This window comes from Pipra filicauda, unplaced genomic scaffold, assembly GCF_003945595.2.
Source record: "Pipra filicauda isolate LSUMZ 115617 unplaced genomic scaffold, ASM394559v2 scaffold107_size2268652_pilon, whole genome shotgun sequence".
NCBI classification, from domain to species: Eukaryota; Metazoa; Chordata; class Aves; order Passeriformes; family Pipridae; genus Pipra; species Pipra filicauda.
In genome coordinates, this window is record NW_024103518.1 from 474,863 (window position 1) to 492,128 (window position 17,266).

Consider the following 17,266-nt stretch of genomic DNA (forward strand, 5'->3'; position numbering starts at 1 on the left):
TTTATCCAGGTGATGTTTCAAGGTTTTGGTTATTTTGACTGTTCCTTAGCTTGTAGTTCATTGTCTCCCACTCTGTTGCTTTCTATTTGCTTGTTGCATAAGGTATTGTTATTTGCATGGTCTGGGCTCTAAATATAATGTCCTGTTAGTCTCAACACATATTAAAAATAGTTGTTTATCAAGGTTTGGAGTCACCTTTGCTCGTTCCTGTGAAATGAGGAATTCTTCTGCAGTATCAGTGGGACAGGCCTATTATAGCTTTGTTTGTCGTGGTCAGAGGAAAATCTCTACATGCACGGGAGCAAATTCTAAACCTTGACCAGACTGACTATTCAGAAAATAAGCTGGTAAATCATGAAAGGAACTACAAGATTTGTTTGTAGCAGTATTATTTCAAGAGTTTTTGTGGTACGCAGTTACTCTTCTATGAGAGGGTGTAGCTTCAAATAATTTTTGAACATGCATTTCTTTCAGTCAACCCAAGTGCAATGGGGTGAATGAAGCAATATTACAAAACTGAAGCAAAATGTTCGTGGCATTAATCTTGCTTGCAATGTAAAAATAAGGCCACTAATAAATTATTCAGATTGTACTGAACAGATATCAGTTAAAATTTTGTACATCACATGTATTATATACAACATGCATATTACCAGGAATGTTTTAGGGTTCTAATGCTATCTAAAGCCTGGTGGTTTTGCTCTGACTGGAAAAATGCATAGTATAGTAGTGACAAAAATGATCCTTTCTAACTCTTACATTACAAGAAACGTTTTTTTTTTAAAAAAGGTGTTAAGCAATGTACAAAAATGAGACTTGGAAGAAGGCATTAAGGCTAATATTTCTATTTACAGTGAGAAAAATCTCTTTTTAATAGTACAAGAAAACATTTTCTTTTTGAGGAGAAAGCTATCTGACCTGCTAACTATCCTCACTTGTAAGCAGAAATATGGTCTGAAGCTGTTCTCTCCAGTGCATTTGAAGCGTAATGAAGAAATCCACACATTAATTTGCCATAAAGCTATTTTCTGTCTCTTCAGGGAAGCAATCAGTCGTGTTTGTGAAGCCGTGCCTGGTGCCAAAGGAGCCTTCAAGAAACGAAAGGTATTTTTCTTTTCTTGTAGTGCAGTTGACTCTATTTTCTTAGTTCAGCACAGAGGAGACCGGGCACAGCAGGCAGGTGACTTTAAAGCAGCTTTGAGAATTGCAGATCATTAATCACGTAAAGTGTTGGCTGTTTTCACCCACGGTGTGTTGTCGCTTGCCCTTTTCGTAGGGATCTGCTTTTTTAGGCATCTGGAAGCATGAATACATCTAGGACGAAGACTGTGCCTTTGTATGGCTTCTGTAGAAACCCCCTCCTTTTACTTTATTTATTTTTTTTTTTGTAGGTCACATGTGGGAGAGTTAAAACAAAGAAAAGGGATGGCTTTTAACAAAATGCATGAGTAAATCATGGAAAAAGGTGCTGGAAGGTAGAGCAGAAGCCAAAAACATACATAGTTCTGAAAGTGGTTAGGTCAGTTCTTTGAGCATAGCTCTACTGGTGACATTTAATGAGTTTAATCATTTAATCATTTAATCACTGATTCCCAGGGATGGAGAGAATGTATCAGGTGATCCTTTTCTCCCTATGCTCTTTCCATGTGGCTGATGCTCAGTGGCCAGCACTTATGGTGAGCTCAGTGGCCAGCACTTATGGTGAGCCCAGTGTGTCCCTGACACGGTTATTGTCATGCCTTTATTTTTATTTGTGTGGTAGGAGTTAGAATCTTCAGACAGGGAGCGGAGGAAGCCTTGGCTCAGCTCATGCACTGGTGGCTCTCAACAGTCTTGCTCTGCCTGCTCTTCCAGAGGCCTGCTGGCAAAGCTGGGATATATTGCTGACTCTGAGGGAAGAAGCACAGAAAGCAGTTAATTATAGCCCGTGTGTGAGATCTTGGGCATAGGAGGAGAGTGGGGAGGTGAACAAAAAGGTCTGTCCACTTCCCCACCTGCTGCACCATCTAGGCAGTGTCTCAGTAGAAAGGCATGGGATGAAATGCCACTTGTTTCCAATGGAGGATCTTCTTCTGGTAAAATCAGGCATATGTGACAACACATGTCACGGCGCAATTGGAAATTGCCTCAGAAATTAGGGTTGTGGTTTCCCCACCACAACATCTATCACACTGGCATCTCTTGGTTCTCTGGCTTTTTGTTTTAATACTGAAAATAAAGACAAAAGTATCTTTTTTTTTTCCTTGGAAAGCAACATGACACAAAATATAATTGGAAAAGTGAGTTAAACGGAGTTCCACCTGCCTAGTGAGACAGCTTGCTCTGTTACGGGTTTTAGAGGCAATGCTGCTTACCAGTTATTGAAAAGGAATAGCAACAGAACTTTAGCTAAACATCAAATACAGGTCTCTTTTGCTGGTCTGTATGTTCATCATGTTTTTGCCACTGGTGGCTTATCAAATTGGTTAAGGTGACATGTAGTTCCTGAGGGTATGTTTTCACGTCTTAACTGTACTGTGGGCACATGATCTTTAGGCACAACCTGGGAATCATGAAGGATTAAGGAAAGAAGAGATACAAGAATGTTCAAAGGAGATTGTTTTATTGAGAAGTTAATGAAGTACTAGCTCTGCAATGTGACAATGCTAAAACAGTGCAGCACAAACATCACATGGGAGCAGTACGCAGGTAGTGTATTTTTAGTCAGTTAAACAGAAGGGAAAGAAGCTAAAATTAAATGTATGTAAACCTTTAAGGTCTACAGAAGCACAGGTGTGTCCATCCTGCTATGAACAGAACTTTCCAAGCTTGCAGGCAGCTTAGGACAAATGCAAATACAGTGGCAGAAGAACACTGCCTCCAGTCACAGCTTTGCTTTTATATCTTAATAACCAGCATAAATATTCACAAGTGGAAATTCAGCAAGTAGAAGGACTTGGTCTGTTACTGCTGGGCACCCTGATTTTGTACAGGCTGTGGTTTACCTGAATGATGCTGCTCTCACACAGATTTGTGGTTCCCCAAAGCTGTCAAAGATGAGAAGTTTTTGAATTTTGCTTTGTCAACATAACTTACTGACTTGCTACAAAACCTCCTGAGGGCTAGTGAAATGCCTGCAAATGTTATCAGTATTGTTACATCCCCTTTATTACATTCCAACACTTTGTACTTATTCTCTGAGTTAGGAGTAATCTTTACCTGCATGTGGTACCGCAGCATACTGAGATTTTGTTTAGCCTATGTCTGGGCTTTTGCCTACTGCTAAGAAGTCCACAAGCAAAATCTTAGAATGGTTTGGGTTGGAGGAGATCTTTAAAGGTCTTAAACACTCTGTATCCCATTTTGTAAGCATCCCATCGGTATCCCTGGAGTCCCACTTTCCATGTGGAGAGTAGGTAGTCAGTGGATGCAGAGAACAGATTTCTTTTCAAGAGTTAAAGCTGTTTTTACAGAATAAGAACATTATCATTTTAAGATACTGACTGAAGGCATTTATCTTAGTCTGCTTACTTGGTTCCTTAGTGAAGGTGAGACTTTGCTGTCTTACAAACCCCCTATTTTCTATCAGGTCTTCTTTTACACCATATATTCTTGTTTTGTTAGGTCAAGAGTAGATGACTACCTGCCTAGCTACTATCATTAGTAGGAGCAGTAGTAGTATAAATGAGAAATCATTTCCAGAGGGAAGCAGCTGTTGTGAGTAAATGTTCTTCGAAAGTCATAAACCTTTTAGAAGCCTTTCAGATCACCGCTAACCCTGCATACAATGAAGGTCATCCCAAATAAACAGAGAACAAAAATCTGCTTTTTTTCCCCCCCCTCCTCACAGCCACCAAGCAAAGTCCTTTCTAGCATCTTGGGAAAGAGCAATCTTCAGTTTGCAGGAACGAGCATAATGTTGAATATCTCCACCACCAGCTTAAATCTAATGAATCCTGATACGAAACAGGTGAGTGCAACTTCTGTACTAATTTGTAAGGCTTTTGATGAACAGTTTGCTGCTGTCTGTCAAATACTCAGTTGCTCAAAGTTATTATTCCTCAATAATGTCTATAAAATGAATAAAAACGAAATATGAATCATAGTAGAAGTCAGCTTATTCCAGTATTCAACACAGCTTTCATGAATTACTTCCTTCTTGCCCTGTTTCTGGTAGATTGGTTCTGCCTCTTATAAGACCTATGACATGAAATGTCATTTTCTGGTCATGGTAGTTCTTATTGGGTACAATTACAAACTTGCAGGGTGGTAAAAGGGATGTGCTTGGAGTAACCAACTAAAGGACTGAATGTACATCCCCAATTTCACTGTTTTCTTTCCATTTAGAGTCTGAAAGGGCAAACCGTTCCTGAGGCACTGCTAAAAATACAGCCTCGGGCATTTTGCAGTGCAGCGAAAGGCCAGTCTTTCAGAGAGACAAGGCAGCCTTTTTTCAAGTAGCTTATTCCTTCTTCTTCACTGTGCTGAAGGTACAGACGCACTTTGGGGAATCACTGCAGTGGTTTGTGAATGATGTATGAGATGAGAAAAATCCTTGCTCAGGGTATACAAAGAGAAAGCAGATGGACATGCGTAGTCACTGCTGTGCTATTTGCTGTGAGCCACATATTCTGCTAGGGCACAACGACTTTCTGCCCAGATACAGCCAGAGAGGAAAACAATAGAGTTCCTACCATCCTTCAGGGCATCAGGATTAAAGAATGAGAAAGAACATGCACACTGTCCGTTAAAAAACCTTGCTGATTATTACTATCATCATGTTTTCGTTCATTTATCGTCGTCCTTGCTTAGAAAACATCCAAATCTCCTGCAGTGAGCACTGAGGCACTGGGAGCAGTGCTATGGCTGGATGCAGCAGTTTGTAGCCTTACTATGGAATATACACAGCAGTGCCTCTCACAGGGACAGTTGCCCCCAGTCAGAAACACAGGAACTTGATGTTAATTAGTAAGAAAGTGCCAAGCCCTGAAAGTCGCCTTGTCTTCAGCCAGTGCCAGGGCAGAATTGTAGTTAAACTGATTTACTGCAGAGCAGAGTCATCCCCCAGATGTTTTGCCTTTTCTCTGAGTTGACAAAACTCTTCATCTTTCTCTCACATAATTCTTTTTGAGATAGACTTTTCTGGGTGCTGCTGGCCTGGGAAACGTCTGGTTTCTCAGAGATCCCTAGTGTGGCTGTGGTCTCCCCTGTTTCTTGTTTGTGCCAAGGATTTGATTTGCAAATAAGAATGGCCCAGCAGCTTTGCCCTTTGAGGCCCCACACAGGAAGAAGGCTGTGAACTTCTGTAATAGCCTCTTTTTCCCAGGGGAGCTGGAAAGAAAGAAAAAAAGACAAGACAGCGTTGTTGGCCCTGAGGGTAGAAGGAAAGCAATTGCATGTGCTGCAGCAACAATTCAGTGAATATGTTAGGCAGGGCTGGGTGGAAGATGGTTTGTTTAGTATATTTCTTTAAAAAAAAACCCTGACTTGAACTAATGGCTTCAAGCACTTTTCAGTTTTCTTAAAACTTGGAAAAATTAGTTTAGAGACAATGTAAATAATTTTTGTTTTATATGATGCTGGAGTAAAAGATTGGGTTATTTGTACAAGTCAGGGTAGTGACAATATTAAATGTGTAACAGATCTTCACTAGTTCATTTCTATTGTTAAGATTACTTCTTCTTTATGGGAAAAAGTGAAGGATATCCTCACTGATGAGTAATGGAACACTAATTCACCAGTGAGCACTTAAAAACTAACCACATCTTCAGAGGCTGCTGTTAGACAAGCAGGGCTATTGAAAATGAAGTGCTCTTTACATGAAAGAAACACTGCAAATAGTTATCAACTCTCTCTGACTTAATGAAGCAGCAAGATCCAGACAAAGTCGTGCCAGGCTTTTTTCTTTCCAAGGAAGGTAGTTGCTAGTTCAGGTCTTTTGGATGCAGGATAGGGAAAACATCCCAGAGAATATATTTCAACCTATTTTTTTTTTCCAAAACAGTTTTCTAAAACTATGTGGTTCCCTCTCCAAACTGAGATACTAATTCTATTGTCACGTGCTTTGAGGCACTAAATAGAGGCCTGTCCTTTCCTAGATGAATTCATTGGCATGGCTTATGTGACTCAAATATCAAGTGAAAGTTTCTTTCAAATGACCTTTTCTTTCTTGATTATTACATGATTTCATTATTAAAAGATTTCATAAGTTAAATCTCAGAATAGCAGAGCTGTTCTGCTAGTATTGTATGTTCAGAACAATTTGTCTCTTCCCAGAGAAATATTGTATTAGTTCAAATCGTACATAAGCAATTTGAATTTCAAATGCCCTGGATTATGCCTGTGATTTTGTCCACAATGCTACAGTGCAGCTAGAGTCAAATTTTTGTTTGCATATTGCAAACATGTTGATGTTTGAAACATAAAATGACACAGTGGGTGTTGGAAACGATGTTAGGAACCCTAGCTGGTGTACGGATTGGCATGGTTTCATTGATTTCACCAGAGTGGCATCAGCAGAAAAATGTTTTGATGAATAGGACCTTTTGCTTCATTCATTGTTATCTGCAATGAAGAAAGGGAGTTTTTGCTGATTAAAATTTCTCCAAAGATACTGTCTGACAGATCTGTATGATTTACTGGAGTTCTGAGCACATTTAGCAATTTTGCAGTGTCCTGATACGTTTTAAAGAACACCAGGATAGATTCATTGATCCTTCCATTTGTTTATATTATTGTGCTACTCTTTTTACTCCTTGTGGATAATTTTGATCCCGATTTTGGATTTTCACCTGTATGCAAGCCAGAAAAGAAATCAAAAAAGTGTAAACTGTAAGAAAGCTATCTGACTTACACTTGTTCTTTCTGATCCATACAGATCATAGCAAACCACCACATGCAATCTATTTCCTTTGCGTCTGGAGGTGACCCGGTAAGCATTCCTTTGAAGCCTTCCCCCCACGTGGATACTGCCTTGTGAGGACTGTGGGACAGAATTTATCGCATATCCTACTGAAAGAAAAAAAATAATACAGCCACAGTAGCTCCTGTTTCTTGTTTCATAAATTCATCTTGATTGTTGCCATCAAACTCTTTTTTGAGGGGAATGACTGACAAGCATTCGTAGATCCTCCTCTTTGAAGACTGAAACAAAAAAGTATTAAGGGGTTGAGAGCATTTATGTAGTAACTGATAAGCATCTCTCTGTTTCTCAGAGTAATGTGGTACAGTCATATGGGATTGTATGAATTTTTATCCTGTTTTTAATTTGCACTTTTTACAGTAGTAGACTATGTTGCAGTTATAGTAATGAAGCACCTTCTTTTCCTTCTTGTCTTTAAGTGTGCATTGAGAAGACTACTAAATACTGCCTTCAGGTGTATTTGCTACACTCATATGGCTTGAAGACAGGCTTTCAGGAAGCACAGATCTTACTTTCTCATTTTGCAAAGCTTTCAGTTTCCAATTCAGCTTTCAATTTTACACATTTGGTTCATTTGGAGCAAAGGGCAGATTCCTGCCTGTTGTGCTTTTCCTTAGTTTTATAAGCTGTCTATTGAAGGTATATTAATAAATGTGCTTAAAAAGTATTTGTCACTCAGGAAGCAATGGGGGAATTATAAAATATTGACATTGCTCACCTTTTACCTTAGAGGTTTGAAAGCTTTTAAACCTAGATTAATTGAATGAGTGCCTTTTCCTCCATCGTATGATCATCCATGATTTATCAGTCGTGTGCTACAGGTAAGGCAATTTCTAGCCTGCTTTGTGAGTTAATTCTCACAGTTCAACCCTGTTAAGGTAAAGATCCTTGGCACTTCCTCTGTTCATTTAGCTACCCTCAGGAAATGTAAAGGCAATCTTCAGTCTTAGTATAGCTTTGCAGAGTTCAATGCAGTTACAGAAGGGAAAAGGACACCATATCATAATGATTTGGGGAACAAAATATGGATCAACAACAGCTTTGAAATACAACAGATTGCAATGTATGCTGTAAATGAACAATTCCTGAAGTGGGCAGAGGAGTGATTAGCACAGTTCCCTGCCTCCGTAAGAAGATTCTTCGCTGCCCATCTGCCATCCCAAATGCTAAGTCCTGGAAACACCATTTCACTCTGCCCACTGCTAGAGTGATTTACCAGGAAAGAGGAGAGGAGCAGCAGTAGAAGAGATTGGATTTGGAGTAAACAAGCTCTTCCAAATGTTTTAGAGAGATAAAAATCACTCTACTGAGTCAGCGAGCTACCAGAGAAATAAAATTGCATGGTGGAAGGGAGCCTACAAGATATGGTGAAATTGTAAAGTTGTTTTCCTGGTAAGACTACTACTGCATGAATTCATTCTGACATTGAGGGGAAGAGGGTAGCTATGAGTATCTAATGATGATCTACAAGTGGTCTAGTATCTTAGTGGTCTAGTATCTGGCACAACTTTAAACCATAAGCTTGTTCATAAAGCAGGTGGTTCCTTTGTCCTGGATGTGTGTAGAAGAAGACAAGGTGCAAGGATGTGGTTTAAGTCACAGCTTTATTTACTCGTGAGAGGGCCATCTAGACACAACTTTCATCAGCCCTTAGTGATTTCCACTTGATGGAGGACTGCTGCCACCGAACTGTGTCTCCCAACCACAGTTGGGCTCCAGCCCATAAGCTCATCTCCTTATATGAAATTTGAACTGGATAGAGAAAGGTCATAGTGAAATAGGAACCTAGATCTGAGCCCATGTTTCTTCATGAAGTACTTCCCTTAGTTTGAATTTTGGAGTTTGGTTTATTAGGAAGTGAGACTACCCTCACTTCTCTACCCCATCCACCTTTATACTCTGGATATCTGCCTCACATTCATGACAGAAATTATCTTCACCACTTTCCACCCACTCCCTTACTGTTAATTATCTTGTATTATTCAAAATGTAACCACAGGAGAAGTGTTCCACAGTCTTGGAGAACAGCTTGAATACCATATATATATATTTGCAATATTCCCATTTGCAATGAGTCAGTTTCTGGCTATATCAGTACATGGCAGCTTAAAAACCTCCCCACCAAATCCTTTACACACCATTTCAGAACAATTTTTAGTTCACTTCCAAGACTGTGTTCTGGATCTGCTTTAGCTCTCCTCAGCCCCTCCTTATGATACACCAAACAATTTTCATCCATAGTAATTTCAGGCGGTTGTTTCCAGGCTGCTAGACAAGACATCTGTTTCTGGAGATATCCGCTGAAATGCCAGAGGGGAGGTTTTCATAAGGTCTAATAAGGCAGGTCTCTCAGAGGTCCCTGAAGGCAGTAGTTTTTCAGTTTCAGCCACACCTCCAAATTTTACCACCACGATGCAGTTTCTTAGGGGTGGTAATTACGGTTCATTCATACTTGTTTTCAGTCCTTAAATGTCAAGGACCACTTTGCTGCATCAGCCCATCTTTGTGTAGTTTTTGGATGGGAATCTTCTAAATTACCCACTGTGGAATGTGCCCACATTAAGTCCTTAATGATTTGTCATAGTCAACTTCAATCTGAACTTTAGAGGTAATAACGAGTTGGTAGTTCCAGACTGTCACGTCCACACTAGCTGTGAGATAGATCTATGATTTACTCAGCCATTAATGTATCCATTAGCTGTGCCTGAACCAGTAAATAAATTGATCTGTGGCCCATTTTCTGGCCCTTCTGGCTCTGCAACTAAATAGCACAGTGAAATTTGCATCCAAACATTCACCCTCTTCCCTCATAGTGGCCTCTTGGGATCGATGCCCAGCACATGCTGGTCCCTCAGAGAGTTTCAGAGCATGGCGTGAGAAACCCGCACAGAGGGGCATGGGAGAGTAGCAACAGTAAAACAGTATGGATGACAGTGAAACAACTCTCAGGCCTTTATCTTGGTTCTGTTTTATCTGTTACTATAGACATAGTCACTTTTCTTGTCCCCTTACTTGTTGATATGCACCCTTATTTCCATTTTAGTCGTTGCCCAGGTACTGCGTCACAGGATTCATCGGAAATTACTGGACAAAATATTAGGGCCATTCTACTCTGCTTTTTTTTTATAGGCCAACCTCATTGCTGCTGTACCTGAGTGTCTTCCAATAGTCTATTAAGTGATATGGCTACACGTCTGTTACTAGAACCATGAATTTGCTTCATCATTTCCCTTGCTCTCTCCTTAGGATGGAAATTGTATAGACATGCAGCACAGTGATTTGTTTTGGGTGGGTGGTTGTGGTGTGTGCTTGCACTAGAGAAAGCTAAGCTGAAGAAGTCTGTCTTTTAACTGAAGGTTCATGTTTGTTATGGCATTAGATCTTGGCATAATTGCCAATGATCTGGGATCAGTGAAAAGGCTTTGGATAGAGTTATACTGCCAGCTGTAGTGTATCCTGTGTATCCCTCAGGTTTAGCTACACCTGACTAGCCAGGCATGTCAGGAAACACCAGATCTAACCAGGACTTCATGATTGCATCAAGGCTGTGTGGCCTAACTGTTTCCCAGAAACACTGCCCTTTCTGTTCCATCTGCACAACGACACAAGCCTGCGCTGCTTGTGGCAGGAGAGCAAGCAAAAAATCCTTGAGGGAAATGTCTGCCTACTCTTGCCCGAAAATACACCTGGCATGTGGCAACGAGTGTGGCAAGGAGCAGCCCATGGGCTAGGGGAGAGCGTCCTGGGATTCTACTAGTCACAGCCAAGCAGGGGCTGACCACCTCTGTGCCATATGGCGTAGTAGTCAGTAAACACACCTGCCTTCACACACGAATAAATGCCATTGCTCAGTATTTCTGGGGAGCGGGGCTGTTACTCCCACTCTTTCTGCCACAGAACCGGTTGATTATTTATGTTCTGAACCAAAATCTCTGGGCAGTTCGAAAATAAGGACTTGTAATTCTACTCCCTCCTAAATGAGGCTTGATCCAAATCCTACTGAGTTTGTTTAATTGATTCTCAAAGGCCTTAGAAGAGATTTTTAAATTCTGCTGGAATAGATCACATTCTGGAGAAAGTGGTGCAATCGGTACCAAAACCCATAAACATTTATATGGGGTTTAAGTAGTATACAACTGTAGAGCAAAACATGTCATTTGAGGCTCTACCCACAGGAATATACATACTCTGGACTGTGATCTTTTGCTATGATCAGTGCAAATATTTTTTTGCATTCATTGTAGATATCTTAATTTTTTGACAGGATACAACTGACTATATTGCATATGTAGCTAAGGATCCTGTTAATCGGAGAGGTAAGTTAGAAATACCTGTTTGACATCTGTTTTTCCTTTGAGAAACACAAATTATTCATGGTTTAAGTCAGATTTTTTTTTCTCCGAGAAAATATAAATGCAGCCCGATAAAAAGATTGCCTTTGACAGAGTCACAAAAAGATTGTGTAGAAATAAGAAGCAACAGTTTGGTTCTCAGACTTGGAACAGGTCTTGCCTCTAGTTCATATCCAAATAGCACTTTGATTCTCTTCATCTCTTAAATCAAACACTTGCTTTACTTGGCTGCATGAGCTTCTAGGCAACAGCTAAATCTTACCTACACCCAATCACCATGCAAGAACTAAGCAGTCCTCTGATTAAGTCATCTGATGAGGCAGCTGAATCTGTTAGGTCTTCTCAGTACATGCCTAATTCTTCCTGGCACAATCACGTTCTTTATCAAATAGTGAGCTTTCAGCCAGCTTACTGTAATTCTCTTTCTCAGTGAGGTTTTATTCAAGGTTGCATTGCTTTAGCAGCAGTCAGTCAGGGACAGGGACCTTCTTGTTGACTGTCTTCAAAATCTAAGATACAGTTCACATTCTCAAAAAATAAACTATAAGAATTGTAAATTACAGTCTGAAATAATAGGTACAAAAGACATTCCTGCTTGTAATGCAGAAAGCATCACTAGGTCTTAATGCAAGATACAAAGTATTGTGTAATATACCTGAGGATCTATTTATTATTTATAGAGTCATAGAGAAGAACAGAGTAGCTCAAAAAAACTCCAAAAAGCCAACTCTGCAAACCCTGAGCTGCCCACCTTACCATCGACACAACTAATTTAGTAGGTTCCACATTTTATCATCTTTAATGATTTTGGATACCTGAAGAATCTGCTGTGTCCACGTGCAGAGATGTCCAGACTTGCACTACCTCATAAATAAATAATACTTGCACTAAACACACTAATATTGTGTGAAAATAACTGGTGAAACACCTAGAAAACTTACGGGGAATGGGGGGTATGGAGTTAGTCCAGATCTTTGCAATGGATGATATGTTACAACATCATGTGTCCCCCCTCAGAGAGGCTCCAGTGTCAGACTGTAGGATGTGTGGTGCAGAGCTGCTCTCCACCCCACCTGCTTTAGCAGTACCCTTCTGCTAAATCAGAGACTGATTCAGTTGTTCTGAGGGATCTCAGTGACGACGTAGTGGGCTGGCATTGTAGATGTTTGCACTGTAGGGTTTGCAGGAGCCCTGTCCTCTGTTTTCTGTTCCTGTGTGAGTAGATTTTAGACAAAAACTGTTTCACATAATGTGTTCCTTCTATCTTATGTTGGATGTCTTTAGCCTTAACTTCCTGTGACTGTTCCTTGTTGAGCTGGTCTATCCTAGACTGAGGAGTCATCTGAACACCTCGCTCTGTCGTCTTCCTTTGGTGTGTTTAGGTCAAGTAATTTCTCAGTTTTCTTTATGAAAAGGTTGACAGTGAACTCTGTAGGTCTCCAGCTGCAGTGCACGTCCTCCATCCTTCTGCTGATTTCTCCTTCTTTGATCTTTCTGCATTGTTTTAAAAAGTTATATGATACCTTTATAGCAGGGGCTGCCAGTACAGTGGAGGCTGCACCTTGCTTTTGTCCTCATCATTAGCCCTTTTGGCTGCAGTGAAGCACTGTTACCTCGTGTGAAACTCTTTCATGCTGTGATCTTTAAGCCTTCTGCATTTCCTATGGGCACTTTCCCCACTCCTATATCTACATCAGTGATTTGCAGATTGGTGACTTTTTATGTGGCCTGCATTAAAACAGATTTTTAAAAAGGATCTAATTTACCAAGGGATCTGAACTGCCCTCTGTCACCATCACTTGCCATTGTGTCATTCTGTGTGTTATCTGCAAATCGATTTAGAATGGAATTTGTCTTTGTTTCTACATCTAGTGAAAATGTTACTGCTGCTGTTACTGACACTGCCACCAATGCTGTAGCATAGCTTCCATGTTAGACTCATTTCTTCCCAAGGATGGAAAAGCTGTCTTCGCATTTTGTATTCTGGATCTAGCAAGCTGAAGGCTGTCTATTTTCTGCTGTAACATTCACAAAAAATCATCTCTATGTGATCCAAACCTTCTCAGCCTTTTACAAGAAGCATATCTCCTACCTGCTGAAAGTCCATTCACGTATCCAAGGAAACAGGTTACTCATTATGTCACCTACTGAAACTACTTAATGACTCATGCTTCATTTCAGCTCCGCACAGGTTTAGCAGTGAGCAATGTAGCCTCTTTAAATCTGCACTCTAGTTAGACAGTGCAAACATCTTAGCTTTGTTTGCCCTAACTGCTTTTGGTCCACGTTCATGGGGATGCCACCAGCAGTGGTGCAGAAGGTGCAAACAGCAAATATCCTGCTGCTAGTTGGGGATGTCTGCCTCCACCTTTGGGCACATGGAGGTCCTGTTTTTGGCTGCTGAATCCACTTTCAACATGCAGCTAGTGTCCTTTCCCCTGAATCAGGATTTGCCTCAGCTTGCTGGTCGGCACAGCAGGTGCTATAAGGTGAGAAGAGACCACCACTGTGTCTGTGTAGCACTGTGACTGGTGCCATCTCATGCTGTGTGAGGTGCTGCTGAAGAAGAGGCAGCAGGCATTCCTGCATACCTCCATACCTCCTGCATACCTCCACAGCTGCAGGTTTCTTGGCCCTTTATTTTGGCCTCTTCAGATGTCTGTCGAGTGGATCAGCCTCTGAGAAGTCATTTCTAAACCTACTTAGTCTCGCTATGTAACGTTAATTAAAACTATGTCACACAAATGTGACCAACCCTTGTTTGTAGGACATTGGCATCCAAAGCACTTGGTTCCACTGAGCTGGACACTAGGCATGTACTAAAATGCAGTTTTTCAGCTGAAGAGTTTATATTCAGGTTTTAAAGCAGTCTGGGGTGATACAAATTAGTAACTTTGAACAAGGACCCGCTCTAATGCGTAGGACTTGGAAAATAACCAGAGTTTCAAACCCAGTCCAGGCTACCAGCAAGTAGACCATGTGCTCATCCAACTCTGAATATGGAAAATTAATTTGCCTGGGCTTTTCCACATATCATGATGAGTGCTGTTCATTCAGATCTTCAGCCTCCAGCTCTTAACACCCATCTATGTTCCTGTAATGTTGAGTCAGTTCTCCATGAATTCACCTCTTTGTGTTGTCACATGAGACCTCCGAGCCACTTGCTGATTTAAAACCGTGGCAGATTTGGGTGCTCAGAGAGCTGATAAAGGTTTCTCAGTCTTCCATAGGAAGAGAGCTTGTGCTGCCAGCCTCCCTCCCTACTGCATCTGTTGTAGTGGGTTCGGAGAGGTGGCACATGAGGAAGGACTGGAGTTAATCAGGTTCCTGCCCCTGCGCTCTTCGGTGACCCACCAGTTTTACTGGGAGTGTCTCCATGCAGGGAAGCAGGAAAAGGTACCAAGATCTGTACTCCTGGAGTAAGGTCAGGGCCCATGGTCTAGAAAGTATTCTGAGTATACTGCTCCTCCCTCAGACTGTAATTCGGAAAAAGTGAACAGCTTGTGAGCTTGGGGGTGATTACATATAAAACTGAAGTGGTAATAACATTGAGGAAACCCAAGAAAGCTTTTACTGTTATTACCATCTATTAATATTTTGTATTTTCAGCTTAAAGCTTAGAATTCTTACATAATCTATTGCATTCGGGTCATAACGTGAAATTGTACGAGATCTTTGCGTTTGTGGACTTGTTAAAATAGCAGAACAGATTTGTGATCTTGCCCATGGCAGTTACACACCAGTGCAATTTTATGTAACCTTTACAAAGACACCGTTGCCTGAAATTCACTGTATCATAATTGGTTTCTATTGAAGGGTGCACACTTCTAATAGGGCAACTATACTTGACATGTAGGTGTTTTGTCACAGGTCAGTGCATCCCACCACAACATGAACAATGATTTGCATGTGCATGTGTCAAATCTTTTTCATTTAGCTTGTCACATACTGGAATGCTGTGATGGCCTGGCCCAGGATGTGATCAGCACCATAGGGCAAGCATTCGAGCTTCGATTTAAGCAATATTTGCGATGTCCCTCTAAGACACCTACTTTCCAGGATAGGTGAGTGCCATTCCAGAAGACTGCTAAAGGATCTCCTTTAGCTTTCTATTTTACGTAATGAAATGTGTGGTGGATGATGTTGCTGGAGGCAGACAGGATTTAAACATTTTAAAAAAGGTTTGTGCTCAATTAGCGTAGCAGCGTTTACCTAACGAATACGAAGGGAGCACATTAATTTTAAAATAATAGGCTAAATATGGATTTCATGTGACGTTGAAACGATCACGCGTTTTCTGTTGTTGTTAGTAGGCAGAGTTGGATGGCCAAGAATGGATGTTATTTGTGGTGTTTCCTCATTGTTGCTGTCATAGCAGCTGTGTCAGTTTAGACGGAGTAAGTTAGAGAGCTGGGCTTCCAAAATGACTAGTGATGTTTCACTATTTCTCATATTAGGGTGATGTTTTGGGGAATGTGATGTATTATACAGAGGCTTTGACTGCATTGTTCTCTGGAGGATACAAAATCTGTCTGTTTGTGTATGTTTAAAAGCCTGGGATATAGCATTCTTTTTTCTTTGGAGACGTGAATTGCTATATGCTTGTTAATACTAGTATAAATTCCAGTGAGCTGGTACCCTCCACAATCTCTTATATCAAAGTAAAACAGGTATATGGTGAATATAAAATGCTACTATCCTAATATGGAAGCATGCTGTATTCATGTCTCTTGACTTTGTGAAGTTCTTCCAGATTTGTACTGGTGATAGAGCACATCTTTAGATATAAAGCTTTAGAGCCTAGTTGGTCAATCAACTCATAATATTACAAGTGCTGTTGTAGGATTAGATAAAATTGCTTAATTCAATTTGTAATGGTCTTTAAAGCTAAGTAAAAACATCCTTTACTCAGCATAAAGAATTTTATCCATTGCAAAGGAGGTTTAGATTAGTGTGTCTAAACAGAGAAGGTCTCCTGCATGATCCATTATTGCTTCCTGACTTATGATGGTAGCTGAGTTGCCCAAATAACACGCAATAGTGACCCCCTGACAGGCAGTCTTAACCTGATGAAAATATCTCTTAAGTGCTTTACAAGCGAGGGGCAAAACAAAGCACTCGCTTCCTTACAGGACGCAGAGTTTTGAGGACCCGTGGACGGAGGAAGAAAACGAGGCAACAGAGCATCCCTATTACAACAACATCCCAAATAAAATACCTCCCCCTGGCGGCTTCCTTGATGCCAGGCTCAAAACAAGACTTCCCACTGCTGCAGACGCAGCTCAGGTCAGTGCAATTGCATCTCTGCCATCCTGCTGATGGATGCAAAATTTTTAAAAGACGTGTATTTTAAGATGTGATTTATCTTGGGAGCCTTTATAGCTCACAGCCCTTCGTGTATGGACAATTTCCTGTTGAATGGGCGTTGCAGACCTAGGGGGGCAACATGTTAGGCAGCTTCAGAACAAGACAAAGGAGGTGAGTTCCTTGTGGTTTTAAGAGATTAACCAGGATCTAGGAAGAGAAACCCACTGAGGGTAAATACATTTGTGGAAACCATGTCTGCTTCAGAGAGTATAAAATACTGTACACTAACTGGGAATGATTTAATGCAGAATCACTTAATCTAGTGCAGTCATTACGAACAGTTCATTATGTTAATAACTTGACAGCCATCAGTATTCAGCCAGACTCCTCGGCAGGTTTTCCACCTCATGTTGAACTAAGGTCAGCTTGGATATTTCTACCAACACTCCTGTCAAAAGTTTGACTGCAGTATCAACATAGTCACTTAAGAGGAGTTTTCAGATCCAGCACAACTCTGCTCAAATCCAGATGTCTGTAGACAACATCCTCCCTTCAGTGCCCAAGTGCCTTCCCTGGTACCAAAGTGGGTCTTTCAGCTCGTGGTTTGAAGAGCGCTGGGGCTGTCTTCTGGTCCCAGGCATGTTTCTGTGGAATGCTTTTCCCAGGAACAGCATGTCAGGGCTTGTTATGTGAAAGGAAAATGTAC

General features: G+C 40.9%; 1 protein-coding gene across 6 annotated transcripts in view; it reads left to right on the top strand.

Annotated features, from left to right (window-relative positions):
* SHC3 (SHC adaptor protein 3) overlaps positions 1–17,266 on the top strand; it is a 59,711-nt gene that overhangs the window by 29,692 nt on the left and 12,753 nt on the right. For all 6 annotated transcript variants that reach the window (XM_027742610.2, XM_027742621.2, XM_027742618.2 and 3 more), the window contains 6 exons: positions 1,041–1,104; positions 3,830–3,949; positions 6,857–6,910; positions 11,166–11,217; positions 15,191–15,317; positions 16,386–16,539. In XM_027742610.2, the coding sequence (XP_027598411.2) occupies positions 1,041–1,104; positions 3,830–3,949; positions 6,857–6,910; positions 11,166–11,217; positions 15,191–15,317; positions 16,386–16,539 (571 nt within the window). The remainder of the gene's footprint in view (positions 1–1,040; positions 1,105–3,829; positions 3,950–6,856; positions 6,911–11,165; positions 11,218–15,190; positions 15,318–16,385; positions 16,540–17,266) is intronic.